General features: G+C 45.5%; 1 protein-coding gene, 1 long non-coding RNA gene and 2 other non-coding genes across 13 annotated transcripts; all 4 read right to left on the bottom strand.

Moving 5' to 3' along the window:
• Positions 1 to 1,807: 1,807 nt before the first annotated feature.
• Positions 1,808 to 7,754, bottom strand: LOC144121337 (THAP domain-containing protein 5-like). Of its 9 annotated transcripts, none has more exons than XM_077654509.1 (8): positions 7,300 to 7,754; positions 5,958 to 6,210; positions 5,617 to 5,764; positions 4,834 to 4,998; positions 4,495 to 4,681; positions 3,107 to 4,376; positions 2,248 to 2,396; positions 1,808 to 2,178 (listed from the first exon to the last, which is right to left on the bottom strand). In XM_077654509.1, the coding sequence occupies exons 1-3, from the start codon at positions 7,627 to 7,629 to the stop codon at positions 5,643 to 5,645; spliced, it is 705 nt and encodes a 234-aa protein (XP_077510635.1). In that variant the 5' UTR covers positions 7,630 to 7,754; the 3' UTR covers positions 1,808 to 2,178; positions 2,248 to 2,396; positions 3,107 to 4,376; positions 4,495 to 4,681; positions 4,834 to 4,998; positions 5,617 to 5,642. The 9 variants fall into 9 exon arrangements, with proteins under 9 accessions (XP_077510635.1, XP_077510633.1, XP_077510632.1 ...); XM_077654507.1 differs by having other exon boundaries at positions 3,126 to 4,376; XM_077654506.1 differs by having other exon boundaries at positions 2,248 to 3,478; positions 4,134 to 4,376.
• Positions 7,755 to 16,091: 8,337 nt separating this feature from the next.
• TRNAY-GUA (transfer RNA tyrosine (anticodon GUA)) lies at positions 16,092 to 16,182 on the bottom strand. The gene is given in 2 exon segments: positions 16,092 to 16,127; positions 16,146 to 16,182. It is a non-coding gene; the product is annotated as a tRNA-Tyr (tRNA).
• A 1,961-nt stretch (positions 16,183 to 18,143) lies between these two features.
• On the bottom strand, positions 18,144 to 20,462 carry LOC144118647 (uncharacterized). Of its 2 annotated transcripts, XR_013312089.1 has the most exons (4): positions 20,202 to 20,461; positions 19,859 to 19,966; positions 18,473 to 18,634; positions 18,144 to 18,415 (listed from the first exon to the last, which is right to left on the bottom strand). It is a non-coding gene; the product is annotated as an uncharacterized LOC144118647 (long non-coding RNA). The 2 variants fall into 2 exon arrangements; XR_013312088.1 differs by having other exon boundaries at positions 18,144 to 18,634; positions 20,202 to 20,462.
• Positions 20,463 to 22,461: 1,999 nt separating this feature from the next.
• On the bottom strand, positions 22,462 to 22,534 carry TRNAK-CUU (transfer RNA lysine (anticodon CUU)). The gene has a single exon. It is a non-coding gene; the product is annotated as a tRNA-Lys (tRNA).
• Positions 22,535 to 25,516: the final 2,982 nt, after the last annotated feature.

Below are 25,516 nucleotides of genomic sequence, written 5' to 3'. Positions count from 1 at the left end.
AGTTGAGAAACCCGATGGTTCATTTCGACTGGTAATAGACTACCGGCGATTGAATTCCATTACAAGGATAGATCCCACCGCTGCCACCAGATCGCAGGGGCCTCAACCGCTGTGGTCCATGCTAACCGGTTAAAGCAAGCACCAACATGTTCGCCTCTTTCTGAAACGGCTGCCTCAAGGGAACAGGAGGGGGAGGATAACCTTCGCACGGAGCCCGCCATTGTAAATAACCCTGCATTGCAGAAAAGCGGTCAGAGCGGCCGGCACAAAAATTTCAGTCCATGTGATGAACTGAAACACTTCATGCAGTCGCAGCTCGGAGGCGCCCTTCTCGAGGAGGAGGCATTCCAATCTGGCAGACGTATTCCAGCCGCTAGGTACTACCTCCGTAACCGAGTAGTGGACAGGAGGTACCTCGCTAAGACTACATTTCCTTGTTTTGTACATTACAAGTGCGCTTCGTTTAGTTTCATTTTTTGTTCGTTCTCTTGTTTGAGATGTTGTACATACTGTTAATTATGGTCTTATATTGTGCACTCGAGTGGTATCTACGGTGAAGAATTGTGCTGAAACTCCGCTCTGGCTCGGTGCTCGTGGGGAAGAAAGGAGCGACTTGTGCGGGATACTGGCCCGAACAGCGCGGCGTGTGTGTGTGCGCGTGTGTGTGTATGACGAATTCCTAATGTTCAATGAACATTCCTTTTAAGAAGGAGCGGATGTGACGATTCGTGCACATGCACCGGTGCCACGGCGAGCCGGTCAGTGACTTTTCCTGGAGACGGTTGGCCGCGCCGTCCTGGCATCGGGTCGCAGCGGAGAGGCATGATTATATTTGGTTGTGGCGGAGAAACATGACCATATATGGTAACCGTCGACGGCCCTGTCGAACGACGCTTGAGTGTCCCCGTCATTATGCACCCCTCGAGAGCCACGGGGGAGTGGACAAAGGCGCGGCCACGGCTGAAGAAAGAAGCAAAGGCTTTAAAAGCGGAAGCCGACGGGAGGAAAGGGGAGAGCGATCGGGGCGAGTGGACGAGAGGGCCGGAGACGGAGCGAGGCAGAAGACTGGGGCTGCGCATTGACCTGAGCCCGGGGTCTAGCCGTCGCTAACGTTCGACCTTCGCCAACGCGCCTCCACGCCTGGCAGCTCATCCAACGACCAGCCGAGAACGAGGGCAGCACAGCCACGAGGAACTCCCAGCCCGGCCGCTGCAGACAACCAGCCATTCATCGAGCCCGTGCCACACCACGCTGACTCAGCCCCGGCGACGACGAGCCCAGCTTCTGTCCCGTAAGCGGCATCGAGCCAGATGCTTTAATTAAATCACTTCAAAATCATTTTGGAGTCTGTGCATCAATCTCCTCATGCCCAGTGTGGACCCAGGGCCATTTTAAGAAACTGGTTCATCACAATTCTATTAACGACATGTGGACTAATACTCTTATCTTGCACAAACAGCTTACACATTTTTGCTTTCAATGTAATTAATATAAATAGGCAAATATGTTAATATGCACCGGCTAAACTCTGAAAGCCGATTTTAAAATAGAAATGCAGCTCCAAAGAAAAAAAAAACAGGATTTACTTGATATTTATTTTGCAACATATACATGAAGTTGCTTTAAAAAATCAGTATTTTCCACAGGTAAATAAATGAAGACAGCAACATAAGGACGCAAACACTGAAGTTCAGCATAATATTTGCTGGCAGCTCAGCAGAGGAACGTGCGGCACACGGAAATCTTTTTGTATTGCTGAGTGCTAACTCAGTGTTGCGGCTGAAGGCAGCATTCTGAGAGGCATTGGTTGAAACACACATGGAGTTTATTGTGACATTCGAATGGCATGGCTGCTAGAGTGCGCCTACTTTATGCGTTCCTCACACGCTCCGATTCTTCATGCTTGTTGACGACAGCATTCATATGGATCTTGCACGCGAGAGCCAGGACTCTGAAGACAATACGCACTGATAGGCGGACTGATTTCCTGCTCTCAACAAAGGAGGAGCCTACATTACTTATTGAATCGTGTTTTCCTTTGCTTTACAGCTTTTTCCTTTGGTACCCTTGAAAACTGACTGCTCAGCGGTGGTGGGGTCTGCATGAGTGCAGTCTTCTTGGCCTATGATGTCCTGCTTGCCTCTACCATGACCATGTTCAGAAGTGTCTGTACGTACCCTAAAAAGAAATTTGAGAATGACATGAAGCAATGCTGCTTTGATAACAAGTAAAACCATTTGCACGTACCATATGTTGGTTGTTCCTTTACAGGGCAAGCAGTTGCTTTTCCTCCCGTGGCCTTTGGGTATTTCAAGTTCCAACGGGCTGCACCGTCCAGTCGGCAGGCTTGGCTTCGTGCACATTTTTCATTGTAATGCATGACGGCCAACTGGGTTCTGAAACAATGCTCAGTGATCAAGAGTACAGTAAGTCATTACATGTAACATTGCTTGTCTCTTGCGTAGGTCATATATTAAGGCCTGTACACTGTCGCCCCATAAGGTAACCATATTAGTACAGTGTAGCAAACTATGAATATGTGTGGAGTAGGAATTCTTGTGTATAACTAGTTGCCACCACAGGTGATTTGTTGTTTGAGAAACACTGTTATTATAATAAGGATGTTGACCTTTTGGTTATTTTTCAAAAATGTGAGAAATTTTGGTGAATGTTTATTTCAGAATGCAGCTACTTTTTTTCATTGGATCAAATATTCTTTCTTTTTCCGTAGCATAATACAGTATTTCAGTATGCTCACAAGTGGTTCGAAGTATATCTTGACCTTTTTGCAAGCACACACAGTCCATTCCGGTGCATTTAAAAGTATGGTTCTAGTCTTGCAACAAAAACAAAATATGGCACTGTCATTCTGAAATGCAAGCGGTCATATATTTCTAAAAACCTGGCTGCCTAAACACTGTTTACGTACGGTGCTTGGCTAACCAAATGGCTAAGGAATTATGCGGTGTCTCTATTGCTCACAGTGATGGAACTGTTGCTGGCCTCATGCGTAGCCAAAATATATTTTCTTATCCACGGTCATGCATGCCTTCACATCAGTGTGTTTACATGGATATATGTAAACACACAAGCAAATTAAACAGACCTGAGATGTTGAGATTTACCTTGCCTTCATACCAAGGTATTAGTACTGGCAGTTCTTTGGGGCAAAATGCAATAAAAGGCTATGAAACGTTTCCAGACCGTAAGTCTGGTGTTTAGTTGATAGCTTCGGCATGTCTGCCAATAGGACCTTTGAGGTAGCTATGTTGTTTAGCTTTTCAAATGCTTCGATTCTGAAAAACAGGAGAGAGAGTGAAACAAATCAAAGTTGAGTAAGCAAATTGAGTACTCTTGGTAAATTCCCACTGGGCAGACAAGTCTCACATTGATCAAACAGTGCTCACAGTGATCAAACAGTGAAGACTCGAAGTCAGATTGGAAAGGTTCTGCCTGGCTTTCTGCTCTTGGCAAACAGCTTCGTGTCAATAGAGCAAGGATGGTACAATGGCATGGTTTGATGGCATAGAAACAGTGAAAAAACATTCGTATGCAAAGCATAACATTATGTGAAAAATGCTGGGCCATTTATGTTAACGATCCTGCTTGACTCAGGGCAGTCACATACTGGTCAGAATAAATCAGTTCAACAATACCATTTCTGCTCAGACAGAAATAAGAGACTTGAGATAAAGATTAATGAATTGAGTTAGGAACGTTTACACTATCTGAGCAAACAGCAACACGAACGAGAGAGTGGGTGCAAAAAAATTTTCTGAAATATTACATTTCAGAAAAGGTTGAAATGCTCTAACTTTGTTATCTTTTCATGACACGTCAGCTCACTATAAGGAAGTCTAGGTGGTCTCCACTATGGTCTTTTTTCACAGATTGAGTTATTTAAAGACGTTAGAGCTCACAGTTAACAATTTACAGTTTTCTTTGATGGAGGAAATATTGAACACGAAGGAAGCACGTGTACAAGTTTTCATTTCGCCTCGTGTATTTTACACATAATGAGCATTACCACCTTTCCCAGCTTTCGATTCTAGCCAAGTGTTCAAACAGAGTGTTTCATTGCTTTCCAACATGTTAAATTTTCCTATATTTTTTTCTGCTAGGCCTCTACTTACCCTTTTTGAGCCACATCCGGCACTCAGGCTTGTCATGGAGGCAGGCTGGAAACAGTACATCATTGTGCACATGCACATCCCTAATGTGGTTGAGAAGCGATAACCATTTGGGAACAATGTGGTCACTGTGCCCGTGGCTGGATGCAGCTGACCAGTATAGATGGTTCTGAATGGACTTAGCCCAAAGCTGCAGGTCCTTGCAATCACGCCTCTTAGATATGGCAATCACTTTCTTGAAGACACCTAAAAGGCATAATGCAAGAGCTAATAATCAGTGTTCACATTTTATTACAAAACACCCTGAACAGAAAACATTGCAAATGACGATATTTTCACCACAAAATGTGCTGCGTCAAAGTACCTTTTGCAACATGCCAAACGTCAAACTTGTGCTGGATGCCTGGTCTTTCTCTTCGCATGTGTGCCTTGATCTGAATATGTCGGTCTGTCACAAGAGCTTTCACAGTGATGCCTTGGTTTTCAAGAAATTGCAGGCCACGTTTGAGGCCTTCTACTTCCATGTAGCAACTGCCTCCTACTTCATTGGACTGCAATATACAACATATAATTGTTTTTCTCATGATAAAAAATGCCAATATAGAGCAGAAACAAAAGTAGTCATAACTTCTGCAGCAGACGGCCTTTAGCAGTATGGAGTTAAGAGGCCTTCACAGAATGCTTAAGTAAAAGGAAAACAAACCTGGACAAGCTCAAAGTTCAGCAATTTGTTGTTTTGGACGTCCAACAAAGAATATGTGCCAAATTTAGCACTGAAGCCAGGTGAATCGGCTTGCCCATCCCCGGCAAGGACGACTTCTTTGCCCCTGGCATCCTTCAACAACTGCTCTTGCTGCTGCCTCCAAACCTTCAAAAAAAGATTTTTGAAAGCAGTAAGCACTTGCCGTGAAATCTTTCAATAAGCATAACTTTTTCAAAACAATTGCTTGCTCTGTCGATTGCAGGCCAAAGATGGATCTTCTGAATGTTGAAGAATATTCTGTCAGTGACTACCTCAACACCAATCGATGACAACATTCTCAAAGATGCAGTGGGGTTATTGCCTGAAAATAAAAGGGCAGCACAAAGTTGCAAGTTTAATCCTGGCTGTTGTCTCACAACATCCTGATTTTTCCAGCACAGTTGGTGCCTTGAAGGACGACAAGCACGTATTTCAATCAGAGTTCCTTCGCAGTGAATGCTGCACGTGCAAGGTGCAAGGCACGTGTGGCACACTTCAAACAATGCTTTCAGGTTCTTTTTCTGAACTAAAACTATTCCTCTCTCAGAATCATCTATGGCTGACTGCTGCTGCAAACATAGGTGCCCATCACAATTGTCACACCTGAAAAAAAAAGCAAGATTCTTATAGTGAAAACTTGTGAAGCAATGGCATGGAGTTTATATTATTTGTGCCATCCCATAAGCTCCATAAAATGGTACCTCAAGCTAAAAGGTATGCAGCAGTAAGAATAGCAAAACATACTCGTGCCAGGAGTCACTGTCAGGGCTTTAGTCATCGTGATGTTCGGGCTCAGGCTCATAATCAGTATGGCTGTCATCCTCTTCGTATGGCTCTACCATAAAATTCACTTGGGTAGCTGCATCCACCAGGAAGCTCCCAACCTGGACACCTTAAAAGAAGGGAACATGTATTCAACTAAATATATTAGAGCTCATTGTCATAATTTTCAGTAAGAATAAAGAAGAGATCAATTCGCTTTAAAATATTTTGAAGCTCACAACTACAACTAAAATATTAAAGTGAACATTCCATATGTGCTCGATATGAAGACATGCACAAAAAACATGACAAGATTACCCCACCGACTGAAACACATTGAGGCTGTGTCTGCGTTTTTCGTGATGTTATCGGTGCTTTCACATTTGCTTGCAATCCTTTGCAGAGTGTTGGTGGCCGCACCACAACTTGGAAGCTTTTGTCAGTAATGTCAGGAACATTATTTGCAACATCATCTGCCTCTGCCACACTTTTTGCTACAAGTGCTTCGCTTGGGGATGGTGGTAGTGATATGGCAACTTCTTGAGGAGCTATGTTTTCGAGCAGCTGTACAAGGACCTGAAAGAGCATGAAATGCGGGCAACACAAATGCAGGTTTATTATGAAAAGACACGCATGCATCAAAATGCATGAAAACCACAGACAAAAGCTTTTCTTTCTTCAGTATTGATGACCTCATTGTCTTAGACCACATCCAAAGAATAGGAGCCTCGCAGAATTTACTATACACAGAAATGCCCTTTTGTGCACTCTGCTCTTTTGCATCCTGAAAGATGCGACACTATATTCAAAAGAAGTTCTAACACTACGTTCAAAAGAAGTCAAATTTATACCAGTTAAACAGCACAGGCTTTAATTGCTTGAATGTAAAGCACAGAGAAAACTACTTCCATTGCACTGATGTGGTGCGATTTAAAGTACTGGAACATGAACATTTCAATAGATATATGGTAAGAGGGTGAATCAAAAACTCTGACGAAAGGTGCCGATTCTATGCTGCACAGCTAAACTTTCATTTACTGCAGTGCTGCTAGCACGTATTCCAAACCAAACAAAAATTTTTTTGGTGGACGCCTAGGCTTGAAAAGTGGGACGAGACAGCGTGTTGCAGCGTTACGGAGGAGTCGACTGAACGCCATCACCTGTACGGCTGTTCGGCGCGTCGCCTTGACCGTTGGACAATTTATGGAAAGGAAAGGACGCCTGTCTCACATATCTCGGTGGACACCCGAAAGTAATATTTCCGACGCGCGGTGCCGGCAACTACAACTACTACTACGACGACGCCGACGGCGTTTCGACCGAACGAGAAATACGCTGCTACTTAAAATTGCCCCGCCGCGATAGCTCAGTGGTTATGGTGGTGGTGGTGGTAGTGGTTTTATTAAAAATAATAGTAAAAAGGAAGGAAAAGATTTTTGCTAGCCCCGGCCCCAGGGTGCCGATTTCTAGCACGCTGATTTCGATGAAGGGTGACCTGACCCGGCCGTGGCAGCCGCATTTCAGTTTTGGGAAATGCATGATGTAAAAGCGGGTAGGCGAGCCCTTCGCTACTGCGTCCTTCATATGGCTACACACGGTTCGCAGAACGCTGAACCACAGAAACAAGGAACCGCTAAATACACAAGCGTGCGTTAAAACACTTACCTCACGCCGCTTTCTTTTGGCGAAGGCCGCTCTTGGAGGTGGCGAAGTGCTTCTGTTGTGTGGGAACACTGACGGAACGACTCCGGGTTTCAGTCGCGCCGATTTAATTGAAATACCGAGTGCCCGCATCGTTCCCAAGCTTCGATGATAGTCACTGTCGCGGAAATGGTCGGAGCACAACACAGTTGATTTCGTAGGCACGAAGTTTTTCCTTTTCACGGCAGTGACCCACCGCGCAGAAAGTTTCCTGTCCTTTGGGAACGTGTGGAACACCACGTCGTCTCGGCCGCCAGTGTTCGCGCAACCGAACGCTGCGCAAAACGAAGGCATGACTACGACTAGTCGCTGCACGCACTCGGAACAGACGCCCAAACCAGAGAAAGTAATCGGCACTGGCAGATGATTGCGTTGAACCGTCGTTCACCAAAGCGGGACGGCCGGCCGGCCGACTACCCGTGAATGGCGTCACTTCCGCCAGTTCCCCTTTTCTGCCGTGCCCCCATTCGGCGCTTCCGGAAGCGAAGAGGGCGTGTCGGCGGCGGGTTTTTAATAAGCGATTGCGGCTCATTTTTCGAACAGAATCGAGAAAAAATTTACACACATGATTTTCAAGGTCCTTTCTTCCCAACCACAGCATTTCATACGATTTGAAAACTGTTTCAGCTTCCCTTTAAGTTGTATATGTGGGCATTGCTCGGGCTAGGGTTGCGGAGGGGTGAAGGAGAGGGGGGAGCAGGAGATATTGGACAGTGTCGGTAGGGCTGAAGTAGTCCACAGCGCGCTGACAAAAGCTCGTCTCCTTCTCTTTCTTGCTTCACAGCGTTGCTGATCGCTTTAAAGTAGTCTAGCAACCTTGGTTCGCCCAGTGCGTCGTCTGCTTTTTTGGTCCGCAACGTGCGCTTCCCAGCATCGGACAGCAGTCCAATTCGTAGTGACGTGTGAACACGTGATGCGTCGGCCGCGAACCTACGGTCCGTTTTGTGAATCAGCCTTCAATGCGCCTTTCATTTCCTCAAAACCAGTTTTCAGTTTTTTAGAGCGCCGCTCTTAAGCGCCTGTTCGTGAGTTGAGCAGCGGCACCATCACCGCCTTTGGTGTAACCTAAGGTCCCTCTATAATTTAGTGCAACCGAGCAAACCAGAGTACTCCGGCTCGCTCATGGATGGCTCTGAGTGGTGAGTGCACTAGTGTTCCTGTGCACTAGTGACTCTAGAACACTAGACACGTTGCTCTAGCGTGCACTCACTGGATAGGTTTACAGAGCACCGCGAACCTCCTCTCCCCGCCACCGTATTTGGAAGCTTCATGGCTACTCGCCGCTGTGGCTCAGTGGTTAGAGCGCTCGGCTACTGATCCGAAGTACCAGGGTTTGAACCCAACCGCGGCGGCTGCGTTTCGATGGAGGCGAAACGCTCGTGGTCGTGTGCTGTACGTGCGTTGTCAGTGCACGTTAAAGATCCCGAGGTGGTCGAAATTATTCCGAAGCCCTCCACTACGGCACCTCTTTCTTAGTCCCTTTTTATCCCTTCCCTTACGGCGCAGTTCAGGTGTCCGCCGATATATGAGCCAGATACTGCGTCATTTCCATTCCCAAAAAAACAATTGTAATTTTTATGGCTAGCCCTGACTGGTGTTCACAAGCACCTTCGCAGCGTAGTTATAATAAGTGACAAAAGAAACCTCTGCGTAATTGGCACTGCTAACTTCGGAGATAACGTGAACGGACACCCACAATAAACGGGAAACCATTACTTCTGTAAGGCCAGAACTTCGGAAGCCCGCCGCGCTACGGAATTCCCTTGCTAAGTACAGTACTGTGCATTTTTATCGTGAAGACTCAAAAGTTTCCCCGCCTCAACCGCTGGCTCATTTGCGGTGAAAGTGCACACAGCGCTTGCGTATTATGGTAACTTTTGTATCTTAGCAAGTCTGACAACTGTACTTACTTAATTAAGCCGTGCATGATGCGAAAACGCAATCGTCTACGTAGAGATCGGCGAACCAAAACCCGTAAACGAGGATTTTTCGCGAAATGGCGGTAGTGGCGCCATCTGTTTTCGGTAGTCGAAAGCGTATTGACTAGACACTTTCCCCTGCCGGAAACAGATGGCGCCACAGTCGCCCTTCCGCGGAAAAACCTCGTCTACGGGTTTTGGTTCGCCGATCTCTGCGTAGACGATTACGTTTTCGCATCATGGACGGCTCAACTAAGTAAGTACAGTTGTCAAACTTGCTACGATACAAAAGTTACCATAATACGCAAGCTCTGTGTGCACTTTCACCGCAAATGAGAAAATATATATAACTTTTAAACTTTTTAAAGCCGTCACGATAAAAACGCACAATAATGTATATGTGTGCGTGTTCGGTTTAGAGCACGTCTACGGGCTCTCAACGACCCCACTGCACATAACACTAGAAGTCCGACATGTTTAGTGTGAACTAAATATAATCAAAGTGACAATGCAATCTTTCTTTTGATTCAAATAATAGGCCCCACCCAAACGGGCAGGGCCTCCCAAAAATTCGCCTATAGGCTCATTGGTAAGCCCCTCCACACGGCAATCTTTAGTAAAAGGCGAATCAAGAGAAGTTTATTGTACTGTGAGACAATGGATACAAAACTGACAGGAAATCCAAAGGTCATAAACACCTGCAAGCATGTACTACTGTACATACAAAGATTGGGACGAGTGTAGTGAAACCTGAGCGCAACATAAGCGATGAAGCGACCGGCACCCCATTATCCGCATGATGCCAAGGGATGCCACTTACTCCCTTTCATTTGAACAAAACTATCAGAATAAAAATGATCAAACCCAGGCCAAATTTGCAGAACCCGGATCACTGAATTCCTTAGCATGAGACCTTTAGTGAAATTTAAATTCCGTTTGCTCTCTTATTTCGTAAGTTAAGTTTTAAGGTTTTGGTGTGTGCTGCGGTTTACTGACACGTCGCGACCTCCGCACATCATCGTGCTCTCTATCCGCGACAAAGCGTGACAGAGGCGGGTTCTCGACGCCCAAAAACATGATTCTCCTTTCCTTCTAAGGACAATGTTTCATTTTACCAATGAAGGCATAACCCCGATAACTAATTAATTAATTAAATTGTCTATATCGCCGCAGCCACCATCTTTCTCTTTTTTATGTTCTACTACTTGAGGGAAGCACAAAAGGCTCGGCGTAGCATAGCATCGTCGTATTTTTTTTATGCCTATATATTTTCTCGTCCAACGAAGTTCAGTCTTTCGCCTCGTGTCGTGTGTGGCTGAGAACATTGAATCTAAAAGCCTCTAGATTCTATCTCGCGACGTCCACAGCGTACGAATGACGGGGTTGCCGCCGTTTTGAAGTGAATGGCGCTCTAGCGCTGTCTTCGGGAGCGCTGATACTACGCTCTAAGCAGCTCTAAATTCGCCATGCACAATTATGCGAGGGGCAGAATTTCTCAGGTAGCAGTGAACATATTGGGTAAAACAAAAGATTTAGAACAAGTGAGTTCATATGGGTCGCGGCTCACTCAGGGAACCCTGCGGCGCGCATCGAAGCTCGGTTATTCGTCAGCCGAGCAGGGGAGGCGGTAGTTACTGAGAGATTCTCATTACTAATCATTTTAAACTAGAAAGGAGGGTCTTCTTCCCTCCAGATGAAACTTTAGATAAGGAGCAGGAGACCACCTAGGGGCGACTCCAGACGCGATCCTTCATGACTCCTTACTTACTATCAAAATTCCATTCCGGTGATTACGACTCGGATTAATGTACACTATGTGGCGAAATAGCCACTTATGATCACATATTCTGGAACTGTGAAGAGGAGCCGCCACCGAAATCTCTAATTCAAGTTCCTACTCGCGAGCTGCGTGGTCTCAGTGGTTAGAGCGCTCGGCTACTGAGCCGCAGTTCCCGGGTTCGAACCCGACCAAAACGCAAAAAAAAATTATACAATTGCACCTGTCTGCTTATGAGCGGAAAAGCCAAAGCCTTTCCTAGTCCTCTCTTTCTCCCTCCAGCCCGCCGCGGTGGCTCAGTGTTTAAGGCGCTCGTCTACTGAGCCGCATGATCATAAAATAACTGTACTGATTATTATTATTGGTTTTTGGAGAAAGGAAATTGCGCAGCATCTGACTCATCTGTCGGCTGACACCTGAACCGCGCCGTAAGGGAAGGGATTAAAGGAGGGACTGAGAGAAGCAAGGAAGATAGAGGTGCCGTATTGGAGGGCTAATAATAATAATAATAATTGGTTTTTTGGGGAAAGGAAATGGCGCAGTATCTGTCTCATATATCGTTGGACACCTGAACCGCGCCGTAAGGGAAGGGATAAGAGAGGGAGTGAAAGAAGAAAGGAAGAATTAGGTGCCGTGGTGGAGGGCTCCGGAATAATTTCGACCACCGGGGGATCTTTAACGTGCACTGACATCGCACAGCACACGGGCGCCTTAGCGTTTTTCCTCCATAAAAACGCAGCCGCCGCGGTCGGGTTCGAACCCGGGAACTCCGGATCAGTAGTCGAGCACCCTAACCACTGAGCCACCGCGGCGGGTGAATTCGGAATAATTTCTACCACCTGGGGATCTTTAACGTGCTTTCGCAGGGGGGTAATCTCCTCCGCGGCCCGAGCCATTCTATCCAAGTGCAAGCCTCCGGGAAGAGCCATAGAGCTCGTTTGGGTCCCGGCTCACTCGCAGGTAGCAGGCAACATCATCGCCCACTACCATGCCCGAGAAATGTCAATCCGGGCCCAGCACGAGCCCGAAGAGCTACCGCACCCGGTTACCAGCTTTCGGGACATTACTCGGATGTACCGCGAGGAAAGGTGCAGACTGACAGAACCGCACCCCAAACTCACCAGGCAACAACAGACGATCCTGCGTCGAGCGCAGGCGGGATCGCTTGCGCATCCCGTACTGATGAACCGCATGTACCCTGCGGAACACGATATGCTCTGTCCTTTTTCCAAACGAGAAAAGGGCACCCTGCCGCCCGTCTTGGCAGAGTGCACAAAACTCAAGACCCCCCCCCCCCCCTCCTCCCCTTCCCGGCAACACCCCCAAACCCCAACCGCTTGAGCGATGGGAGACCTTGTCATCCAGCTCCGCCCGGCCTACCGATTCAGCTCGCACTGATGGACAGTGGCCAGGAGCTGCTGGAAACATATGGGTCTCGTAACTAGGGAACCACTCCGTCTGGGGCCTGCGTGCACCACCGATTTATTTCGGGCTTAATAAATGTTGATTCATCGTCATTTAACTTGCGCTGACATCGCACAGCACACGGGCGCCTTAACGTTTCGCCTCTATCGAAACGCATCCGCCGCACCCGTAAAGGAATCAGAGGGCGATGAAGACTTGAGCCTTGACCGCCGTCATCTTCCTCCCCTTTCAGCAGCCTGGGATCCCTTGGGATTTAACGGTATCCAGGGTATCCAGGAGATAAAGGCGGAAGGAGAGCGGGGGAGAAACGCAAAAGGCGACCGTGTGCTGTGCGATGTCAGGGCACGTTGAAGATGGAAAATGAAAATTGGTTTTGAGGAGAGGAAATGCAGCAGTGACTATTGCATATCTCGGTGGACACTCGAACCACGCTGTATGCTAGGGGATAAAGGAGGGAGTGAAAGAAGACAGGAAGCAAGAGGTACCATCTTAGGAATAATAATAATAATAGTAACAATTGGTTTTTTGGTAAAGGAAATGGCGCAGTATCTGACTCATATATCTTTGGACACCTGAACCGCGCCTTAATGGAAGGGATAAAGGAGGGAGTAGAAGAAGAAAGGAAGAAAAATGTGCTTGTAGTGGAGGGCTCCGGAATAATTTCGACCACCTGGGGTTCTTTAACGTGCATGCACTGACATCGCACAGCACACGGGCGCCTTAGCGTTTTGCCTTCATAAAAACGCAGCCACCGTGGTCGGGTTCGAACCCGGGAACTCCGGATCAGTAGCCGAGCGCTCTAACCACTGAGCCACCGCGGCGGGTTCTTAGGAATAATTCGACCACTCGCCGCACACCACACGGGCGCATTTTGCGCACGGGCGTTAAAGGTCCCCACGTGGTCGAAATTATTTCGGAGACCTCCACTACGGCACCACTTCCTTTCTTCTTTCACTTTCTCCGTTATTCCTTTATTACGGCACGGTTCGGGTGTCACCGAAATATGTGAGACAGTTACTCCGTCATTTCCTTCCCTCAAAATCAATTTTCAATTTTTCCAGTGGCAAGGAAGGTGCCAGGCAGCTCGAGCTAACACGTGCGCATTACACGCCTTTCCTGAGAGAGCACCTCGTTTGTGAAGCTTTATACCAGGTGTTACCCGCCGCGGTAGCTCAGTGGTTAGGGCGCTCGGCTACTGATCCGGGGTTCCCGGGTTCGAACCCGACCGCGGCGGCTGCGTTTATATGGAGGCAAAACGCTGAGGCACCCGTGTGCGGTGCGGTGTCAGTGCACGTTAAAGATACCCAGGTGGTCAAAATTATTCCGGAGCCTTCATCTACGGCACCTCTTCCTTTCTTTTTTCACTCCATCCTTTATCCCTTCCCTTACGGCGTAGTTCAGGTGTCCAACGATGTATGAGACAGATACTGCGCCACTTCCTTCCCCCCCCAAAAAAAATTTAATTATTATTATACGTAGTGTTAAAATTACAATATTTTATTATATTAAGTGACTTAATTTTCAGTTTTTTTTATTCATTGAACAATTTTTATTGCCATCAAAACAGGCGTTTGTTCCCTGCTCCTGGCACGTAAGCCTGGAAGACGGGGTGTTGCGCGTCCGCGGTTAGAGACTGGCTGGCAGTCCTTGACAGTTGATTCCAGTTGATTCCCAGTTGACTGCAACGGCAATTAATTAGCTGGGAACAAACTGGAATCAACTGGTTCTTGGGGAAAGGAAATGGCGCAGTATCTTTCGCACATCTCGGCGGACACCTTTTCCAGATTATATATATATATATATATATATATATATATATATATATATATATATATATATATATATATATATATATATATATATATATATATATATATATATATATATATATATATATATATATATATATATTATCGCCTCTGTACAGATCCTACGACCCGAATGGCAGGAGGTCCTGGCTGCTTCCGTATAACTGGGCCGGTCGGCGGTGTCTATTTCGTGCTGGTCTCATCCTGTAGCAAGGTAACGGCTTTAGGGTGTCACGCTCGCGTTACTTTAACTTTTCATGTTTTCGACTCCGCGCTGGAAAGACCACTGCCGCGTACTTTACAATCATGGTGGCGCTAAATATTCTGTGATTTAGTAGTGAGCTATAATGGCAGTGCCGACTCCATCGAAGGGCGTCTCTATAGTGATTCGAGCACAGATGGAGAAGGAAACACGCCCTACTTTTTTCGACAAAAATTTTGGGGATTTGAAAATTGTAAGGTACGTACTGTTATTCTTGTAAACTAAAAAAAAACATTTTATGTGGTCAGCACAACGGCGCGCTTACTTTTCGCTTGTATTAATCGTAAAATAAAGCCACAATCAAGTAAATACGCAATTTGTTTTTCTTTGTTCTGAAAAAGCTACGTCCAGTGAAGGAAACACTTGTGCTGTTGTCTTCCATTAATCACTGGGGGTTTTTGGGCTGTCGCGATCGAGTAGGGTTTAGCGCCCACTCCAGAGGAAAGTAGTAGTAGTAGTAGTAAGTGTTTATTTAAAAATAATAATAATACTGGAAGTTAAAAGATTTTTGCTAGCCCCGGCATCTGCCATCACTGTGGCGGCGGCACCTGAGCTGGGGCAGCGGAAATAAAGGATAGCAGGCAGTATGAAGAAGTGAAATGAAAGAGATGAGGGGACTGCAAGAAAGGACATAGGGAGTGGTCATATATACACTATTTACAAGGGTAACAATAAAGTTGTCCAGGTTGTGCGCATGTGCAGTCAAGAAAGAAAATATAAAAAATAAAAACGTGCGCAACACTTCGCACACAACAGCTGGGGTGGGGCGCCCAGCTGTTAATACTCTTAGGTAGTGCACGCGGAGCGTTCGGTCACTGCGTGTAACTACCTGGCGGAGAACAGAAGGTACGTCAAGCCCGTCTGTTCGAGAAATGCACAGAGGCTCACCAAGGTTCGCTCACGGGCGCGCGCACTGCCCTGCGGCCACAATAGCGTCTTGAGCGGGAGGGCTCTTCAGTGTTTTCGGCATGAACAAAACAACGGCAGCAGTTCGGAAGCAAAGGAGCGCACTAGTACGGAAAGCAAATGAGTTCAGGGCCAACCTTGGGGCCAACGCTCTCCTGCAGCTCGTGGACAACCACCTCCCTTTGCACTCATTGCACTAAGAGATGGGACCAGACGGTGATCGTTTCTCCACCTGTCGGACCTCGGCGCAGGCTTTTCTGCGTCGTATTGTCATTTTTATAAGGAAGATGGCGCTACCACGCTACAGATCTGTTTGGAGCACATTTTGAGGGACCATCCTCCATGGGAGGGACCAACGTTTGGAGGGACTACTGGGATCTCGCACCTCAATTCTTTTCTTACAAACAATGCCGAGTGAGAGTGCGATATAAGTATATATTTAGGCTGAAAATATTAAAACAACACACAGCGGCAGGAAGGCGCGTAGGCACTGATCGTCATATTCTTAGATCTGAGAAAATAAAGGACACACTTCTCCCTGTCGCATTTTTAAAAAAGAGCCACAAAAGGAAGGATAGAGAAAAGGCTAAATTATGTTTTCCAGCACAATTCGCAGTTGCCAGTTCATATTTATTAGAGCACTGAAAGAAAAAAGACACTCCGTCGAGCCGGATTCGAACCAGCGACCTATGGATGCCCATAGCATGAAACCTCTACAGTCCACCGCTCTACCAACTGAGCTATCGACGGGAACGAGACTTCACTCCCATCTTTCCTAGGTGTATGCCGGGGTAGACATGACGGAGACGAGCATGTTTTTTAAATATTGCAGAATGACTTCTTTGCCATTTCCGACACCCTGTTTTCTTGACTGACGATCGATGCGTCGCGGGGACATTGCACTGGACCCTGTAACCTGCGTGTTCATTTGATTAAGGGACGGGGGTGTTAATGCATTCCAAAAGTGTTTTTTTTTTTTTTGTAGCGAAGAAAGTGCCTCTATGTGCACTTCGTCATATATATGACCATATTAGAGGCGCTCAATTCCCGCCGGCCGCTCGTAATTATGGTTACCATTTATTAGCATTTTGTGCCAACCGCGGCCGTTACTTCGTACAATTTCCACAGCTCGTCACTCCATCCAACTATCGGCCGCCCTCGCGGTCACGTCTTTCTTTTACTATCCACTCCAACAATTAATAGTTTTACGCTTACAATTCTTATTTTTCAACTCGGCTCCTATCTTTTTCTTTCCATCATCGCCGCGTTATTCTTGGTGTGATTTCTGGCCTTTTTGTTAATTAGCATCCAAATTTTGGCAACATGAGGCAGGATACCTCATATATATATATATATATATATATATATATATATATATATATATATATATATATATATATATATATATATATATATATATATATATATATATATATATATATATATATATATATATGAGGTATACACACACACACACACACGTGTGTGTGTGTGTGTGTGTGTGCTTTTTTGCAGTATGTCTAAGTTCCTTAAAATACGTTTGAAATTTTCTGAAAATAACTACTATGAACTTCTATTGTGTAGGCATGCACCAAAAATTTTCTTTGCCTACTCTCTCCATTCTCCCTTTTCCTGTTACCTCACTTGGTTTGTCAGTGTTTTTAAAGGTTCTTTCTGGCGAAGTAACGGTTCTCCAGTGGGTAGAGTTGCTGCACTAGCCATAGTACTTTCCCCTACTCTGCAACAGGCAAGCAGGTATGTTTCCGTCCCTGCCAAGATAGCTTTCCACTCAAACTAGATCCAACAAGGCCCTATGTTTACGTATCCACCAAGCAAGGCTATGCCTTCTTGCTTAATGCATCAGCTCGTTTCCCTTTTGTGTTCTGCTCCTGTAGTATTTTTTTTTTTTCAAGTGTTGCTTGCACCATCCTTCGCACCAACTCTTCATTTCACATCTCAGTTCTTCCACACTTCTTTAATATATATTTACAAGTTCTTGGAGACTACAACTAAGTCAGTGTTTACTGCCTCTTATGTCAGCAAGCGCAACTGGCAAAAGCTTGGCTGGTTTCCTGTATATAAAGTCTAACTGTTGACTCTTCATTACTTTTTCCACTTCTGAGGTGAGCATGTGCATCTCTTCATGCTGTAGATGCCATTGACCAGTGACGTACCTCACTGCTACCTGCATGCTTGTTATTGTTTCATAATATCCGTTTCACCATGCTGCCTGCATGATCTACAATAAGCTTGCAATCAAACCCTTGTGCTTGGTTTGTTTTGTTCTGGAGTACATTTTGTAGCTCCTTAATCGTGCAGCATGTCTTTGCCAGCTCTCTAGGGCATTGCTGCATTGCTGCTGTAGACAACTGAAGTTAATCCTCTTCTTGCTGTAAATCGTCAAAAAGCTGGTGGGAAGTGCTGGCAGACATGACTTTGAGAACCTGGAGTGCTAGCAAGCAATAAGTTCCTCCTTCACATGCCTGACACAGTGGATTGTCACATGTACGAACATTGTGGCTCCTTGCTGTAGAAGCTTTCCCTTTACACCATCATTACACCACACCCAGCATGAATTCAACATTATGCAGAGAAAGCAACGAACTAGGTATGGTTTGACCATACCGCAGCAGTATTACACAAAATACCTACCCAAGTTTGCATAATTCATGTCAAATTTCCAATAATATACAATAAAGAACCCATTTTCATTGAACCATATAGTAGAACTGGAAGCATCTAGTACTTTCTGTGACAATTAAGGGTACAATACTAGAAAAGCAACCTTTGTAATGACACTTTTATTGGCATTTGTTGGGGTCATGCAAAGTTTGCACATTGTATGTTGGCTCTTCTTTTGGCGCAGAAATAGTAAAATGCACTTCAGTCACTTTGGAGGCTTTCCAATTCCAGCAATGCTCGTCATCAGCAGCAGTTCAGCTTGCTCCCTCATGATGTTGTCATTGAAGGGCACTGCAGCCAGCTGAACCATGAGAAGAAGTGATCAAGTCTAGTGTACTAAACGTCAAAGCTTATGTACCTTGCTTGAATTCCATCCTTTGACAAGCCTGAGTAGGCAGCAAACTGTATCAGCAGGCTATGCAATGACTCAGTGCCTGAGCATCAGGAGACAGTTGGAAAATGTCATGTAGCAGCTACAGGCAGTCCACAATTGCCATCAAATGCAGCAAGGTTTTTGAACCTGGAAGATATGTCATCAGATCAAGGCCAATTATTCTTTCATTATCACAGCCAGGAATTCAACATCCCACAAAAATGCCATCAAACACCATTCAACACCAGTAACATGGCCACTCCCATTGCCAGCTTTCAAAGGGAGCATGTAGGCATTTTTTATAGAGTCCCAATGACCTTCATGCTTGCACAAGCTATGATTAAGTACTCCACAGACTGACGACAAGTTCCCATTGCCTAAGCTCATAGCAGCCTCCAAATGCAGGTCACTGAGGTTACCTTCAATCCATTTTTGAATGATACAGCACTTCCAGCTTCCTTGTTAGGCAGCTGCATCAAATGCCGCTGATCAATGTGGCTCCACTGCTGTCGACTCTCAAAGGCAGCTCTTAAAGGTGACAAACTAACGTTAGACTTGAAGAGACATTTCGACACAGTCAATGAAAATAGCCTTGAAGTAGTCTCCGATTCCTGTGTACTCATCTGAATTTTTTTCATGCAATATGAAATGGTGGGAATGTTTTCATCTTGCTCTTGTTTGAAATATTTGCAGTAGACTGTGTTCGAGTATTTGCAGTAGAATATGTGCAGTAGCACAAAAAGGATATGTCATGAAAATAGAGGGATACACTCCTGGTGACCTGCAGGTATCTACAAGGCCAACAAAGCAAGAGAAGGTCACGAGAATGGCTATTAGCTCGTAGAGTTCCGCGAAGCATAATTAAAAATACATTGAAGTCCTGCTTGAAGTTTTCACTATGCTGCATGAAGTGGCCGGAGAACAGTGACCATTATAAAATCAATGTAATTAGTGAAGTTATCACTGCATTAATTACAAATTTTTAATGTAGCAAAAGGCACATATAAATTAGTGTGGGGTAGGCAAAAGTTAAAAGTAAATGACATGCCATCTTTACACAGAAACGTTACCAGTATTTTATGATACATTTCACACACATAGTGCCGCACTGCACAGGTAGCTGCCCATCATCTTCCTTCCAATCAAGACTATCCTCTGTCTCTAGTGGTTGTAGTGTTGAGGCAGCCAGAGCACTGAATCTAGGTCGTATATGGGAAACTGGTCACGCGCTCTGTCTGCATGCACCTTGGTCGCACCCACAACTTTCGGGTTCAGGTGCACCTAGGCGCCATGATTTTGAGCACTTTTTACAATATCCATTTATCACGAGGGCAGTAGCCACTAGCCTCTTTTCTCTTGTCCGCTACTTACCAAAACACCACAGCATGTGCAGCTGCTCGCTTCAGACCATTGCCTTGCAGTATGCGTTGAGACAATGTGCCGTACGTGCGGAGAGCGCAAGCACTTCTTTAGTCTATCCTAGAAGAAAAGCACATGCAATAATCTTAATGTTGGCAGCTTATGACCCTCTGAATAGTCTGCGATTTCTAAAGAGGAACAACAGGTATGAACATACAGTATTGTGCGTTTTTATCGCTGACACTTTCAAAAATTTCCCCGCCTCAACCGCTGGCTCGTTTGCGGTGAAACTGCACACAGAGCTTGCGTATTATGGTAACTTTTGTATCGTAGCAAGTTTGACAACGGTACTTACTTAGTTGAACCGTGCATGATGCGAAAACACAATCGTCTACGTAGAGATCGGCAACCAAAACCCGCAAACGACGCTTTTTCGCTGAAGGGCGGCAGTGGCGGCATATGTTTTCAGCAGCAGAAAGCGTCATGACGAGACCGTTCGATATATGCCGTTCAGTCTGCTTCAACTGAAGCGCTTACAACATTTTCGGCTAACTGAGCGGGAAAAAAATATCAGAACAGCTAATTTAACGAGGCTTTACCCTTCAAAGAATATTGTTTGCAACGCACGCCTCGGCGGCCTAATCGGGACGCTTTCCGCTGCCGAAAACAGATGGCGCCACTGCCGGTTCTCAGCTAAAAAAGCGTCTTCTGCGGGTTTTGGCTCGCCAATCTCTCGTAGACGCTTACGTTTTCGCATCATGTGCGCCTGAACTAAGTAAGTACCATTGTCAAACTTGCTACGATGCAAAAGTTACCATAATACGCAAGCTCTGTGTGCAGTTTCACCGCAAATGAGCCAGCGGTTGAGGCGGGGAAATTTTTGAATGTGTCAGCGATAAAAACGCACAATACTGTATATAGTTTCTTAGTGTACTAGAAACACTATAGAATGCCCACATCATTTTGTTACCTTCCTACTAGCTAAGAAGCAGCGCTATCATCCCTTGTACACACAACAGCAAACTTTTTGAATCCGCCCAGCATCACCCATGGGTAGGAAACGGGGACCGCGGGAACTGAAGGCGCACAGGCAAAGCTGTTTTAAAGCTCCAGCGACTTCAAGCCGTTTTGAGAGGCTGCGCCATCTGGGGAGCTGGGAAGCACAGCAGTCGAACTGGCATTGGTTGCCTCGCAGTGCGCTAGATGGCGCAGCGTCTCAAACCAGCTGCTTCATTCGCCGTGACGAAAATTCTGCTGTGGTTGGCTGCAATTTTCTGCCGATTCTGGACAACCCAGAAAAATTCCGATGCAAAATTGTTTATCTAAAAACGCAGAATATCATAAGTTACCTTGTAGTCACAGGTGAAGCCCAAATAGCCAGTATTTTGTTCAGGAAAATTTTTATCAACTAAGACAGATAAATATGGAACACGGGGCACAGAAGCTGTCTTGGTTGCCGGTTCAGGAGAGTGGTGTAATTAAATTGTTATTACCGCGATGAAGGCTCGTTGCAGCTCCGAATAAACACAAAGTACGCAAATGGCTGCCGGATTTCTTCAATACCGCGTTTGAGAGCCACACTTGTCTTTCGGCGGCAATTCCTTGGTCGCCTCAAGAGGCCTGAAGCGATGGTGGCAGCGTCTGTGTAAAGAAACCAACCGCAAAGATGCATGCGCGTGGCGACATTTTCGGAATGTGCTCGGAGTCTATTTACACTTTTACCATGATTTTAGGCGCATTAACACCTGCGTATTGCAGATCTGTGGCGGACGATTCGCTGCGGTTCTTTCCTGCTGTCCTAGCGCTTCAGAAACGTAAGCAATCGACGAATTAAGTTTGATGGGGCGACTTTCGCTGCTCGCCGATATCAATATGCCCTTCCGCGGCCGCTCAGATTTTGTGCATTAATTCCCCCACCGAGTGTGGGCAGTAGCAGCAAAGCAGATTAGAATTTCATTTTTCGAACGTAGGGGACGGTTCTGAACAAGGGTGAAGCTCGAAGTTGCAAAGAAGGACCCAACGAGAATTGGATTCGTAGCATTTCGAACGAATAAAAAAGCCGATTCTCGCTAATTCGCACTAGAAGGGGACCAAATGTTAATGCGAATTATGCGGAGCCGAAATTAAGAGGGAAGTTTTTATTCACGGTATGTTGCCGGAGCCAAAATACACCGGCTGTTCACATGAAGATAGTTTGAACAATCGAAAGTCCACCATTTGAAAAGTGCGCACGACCGGAATAAATAAAATGAAACGGAACATCTTGGAAGCGTTTCGTTGAGCTCCGGCGCGGCCTCCGGGCCGCGTCCCATAGAAGTGGCAGGACGGATTCCATCTGTAAACGGACCTTTAAAAAACCGTAGAGACTTTTAAGGGGCTACAGGATGTTTGAAGAAAAAAAAGAGAGAGCGAGAGCTAGCTGAAGGCCCCAGGCAACGTAGGCTGGGATGGGTAAATTGTGACCATTGAAGATATAAATGCCGGGACTTTTGTATCCACAGTTGTGCGCAAATAAGTATGTGGCTGCAAAAACCACTAGCGCATTCATTTATCGAGTGTCTCGAATAACGTGTAGCTAGCAGCTAAAAAATCGCCATCCAAAATGAAAAATAAAGCGCCCAACGTGGGGCTCGAACCCACGACCCTGAGATTAAGAGTCTCATGCTCTACCGACTGAGCTAGCCGGGCGACACGGGAGGTGTGCCTAAAATAACCACGTCAACGATGGGAGCGGAAGGGAAAGTGGCGAGGATGTGTGATGGGGAGAGGGCCAGCGGCTTCCCGCATCCAGGCGTCACTGCAGCCGGCCTGCCATCTTCCAAGCAGTGCGTAGTGCTGCCTCGTGTTTGTCACCCTTTCACTTCACTCTGCCAGCCGTGTGCAGCAAGAAATGTAAGGGCCCGCGGACAGTCTCGTCGGGCGCGTGGTGTAACCACGCTGTGGTGGCCACCATAACCGCGCGTAAGTCGTGCGCAGGAGAGGTCGTGCGCAGGAGTGTTGTAGCGAACAAGCTTCACCTACACATTCGGTTGAAGAGGGCAGGGAAAACGACACACAGGATGTTTGAGAGCTTGCGCTGATGTTTAGCGTACTTTTTTTTTTAAAGAACTGAACGGAAGAAAAACACCATTCCCCATTTGGCATCAAAATGTGTTTTGGTCAAAAGTAAATTGGCTTTTCTTAATGTCCTTTTTTTTCTCTAACTTTTTTAATGTTTCAGGTAAACGGTGGAACAATGTTTATTACACTTGTAAACAACGTAAATGCAGCCTTCTCAAAAATTGCAAAGCAACCCTTTACGAACATGTAAGCCCGCCGTCTAGAACATGCACTGTTACCGCCGGTTGTGAAGGTACACAAAAACTTAATCATCGCTATCAATGGCAAGCACACAAAGTGAACGGATTTAGTTGCAAAATATACTGCTAGTTGAAAAACATTTTTAATATATACAGTGGGAAAAGTTCTGGGACTCAATGCTGCTTGAAAAATATTTGTGATGCTGCTTTATAGTTACGATTAAAACCGTTTAAAAGACTATATATTACAACGATGTTTATTGAAACGTAATATTTTTAAAGCAACATGTAACATTATTTGTAAAGTTTTAACATTATAATCACGCTTAAAAGGCAGCGTGGCAATAACGTTTACTTTCAATGTTAAGCTATTTTTTTTATGTATAGCATATAACGTTATTTGTCACTTTTAAAAATCCAACGTTCCAGTTGAAACACATAACGTTTCTGCAGCTTACATAACATTTTTTATAACACTATTCTAGTATTGGTCGCTACCTTGGCCATGAATTATTCGCTCCAAGATAATCGTCTGTCCGCATCGTAAGCGGCGTAATCGTTAACTAGAGTGGGATCGTTATCCTTAATTGGTTTAAGGATTGTTTGCTGCACGCCCTGGCAGGAATATAACGTCAATTCAGTCTTTGTCCATTCTTGGCTGTCGTCGTTCTCGTCCTCGCGATAAAAGCTCCTTGAACAATGGTTTAAATATTTGTCACCCTACTTCAAAACTTCATTGCTGCTTTTTCAAAACAAACACTTCCTTTCGATTTTCCGCGCATGCACAAAGCAATAGCTCATGTCTGCTGCATGCTTAATTGGAACGTATTCTACGTGCCCCTATTTTCGAATCCTTTTTGTGCCCTCACGACGAGCCCTGTGCGCGCCCATGCAGTAGGTGGGAAGAATTAAACGGCTTAATGATACGTTAGATAGCCTTAAACCGCGGTAAAATGGCAGGACTAGTTGTCAACTACAACGTTGTGCAGAGTCGGAAAAAGTAATAAGTGACGTAATATCCCAGGAATGTGACCCACCAGAAACTGTTTATAAACGCCAGGTTGGGTGGGGCGCGAAAGGTGCCGTTAAGCCGAGCAGCGCGCATTCGTCAATTACCATCATTTCCAGCCTTCTCGGGCAAAAATTTTGAAAACTGTAAAATTGTAAGACACTGTTATGAAAATATTGGAGGTAATAGTCCATTGTTCTGATACGTAACAAAATCTTCTAAAGTGTTTCCATCGATTGCATCGCACAGTCAAGATTGCCATAAAGAACCAATAAGGAACGCTTTTGACGAGAGCAAAAACGTGAAGAGAAAAAAAATACAAGACTGCCGCCGGGTGATCTGCGGATATACTGATAGCGCTACTGAAATCTTAAATTATATGAAAAGCTCCGTTCATAAACGGTTTCCCGCTCAAAAATGATTTTCTCCAGAATTGCTAGGTATGATCGATGTCGCCCTGTATACTGTATGAATAGATGGTCGAGCTGGAGATGTGTCTGCAACGCTTCGCTGCGTTTTAATTCAAATCCTCAATTCACTTCCTGCATTCATTGTTAAAGGAATAGAGACACCAATTTTTTATTGTCCTTATTTACCCTGCATTGTGCTTAGTGATGCCGTAAGCATAGAACACGGTTGAAGAACCACGAACACGCATTATAAATTTATCTTAATTGCTTCATCATGAACTAATCACGTGCGCAACCTGTGCACATTTGTTATTGTGTAAATAGTTTGTACATATTACTTCTCCCCCTATCCTCTACTCCTGTCCCCTCACCTATTTCATTTCATTTCTCCATTCTGCCCGCTATCCTTTATTTCCGCTGCCCCAGCTCAGGTGCTTGAGTATCGATGGCAGATGCCGGGGCTAGCAAAAATCTTATCCTTCCTTTTTACTATTATTTTTAATAAAACCACTACCACCACCACCCTCACCTGCTTCATTTCATTTCTCCATTCTGTCTGCCAGCCTTTATTTCCGCTGACCCAGCTCAGGTGCTTGAGTATTGATGGCAGATGCCTGGGCTAGCAAAAATCTTTTACTTCCTTTCTATTATTGTTTTAATAAACTACTACTACTACTACTACTAATTTATCTCATTACTTGTGTTAATTAAAACTGCGATTTGGGCGAATTGGTAATGATTCATTGTTAAACAGCGCGGGAAGATGGGACACAAGAAAGAACGAAGCATAAAACAAGCGTTTATTATAGTTGTAGTACGGCCTGCAGCGTTACTAGTCTGCGACACATTTACCGATCAGGGCCCTCGTTTCGAACCCGGCCATGGGGCCGCGTTTCGACGAAGGCGAAACCCAAAAAGCCGCCCGTGTGCTGTGCGATGTCAGTGCGCGTTA

This window comes from Amblyomma americanum, chromosome 2 (genome assembly GCF_052857255.1).
Source record: "Amblyomma americanum isolate KBUSLIRL-KWMA chromosome 2, ASM5285725v1, whole genome shotgun sequence".
Classification (NCBI taxonomy): domain Eukaryota; kingdom Metazoa; phylum Arthropoda; class Arachnida; order Ixodida; family Ixodidae; genus Amblyomma; species Amblyomma americanum.
Note: the sequence above shows the minus strand (reverse complement) of the source record. Positions and strands in the feature narration are given on the sequence as shown.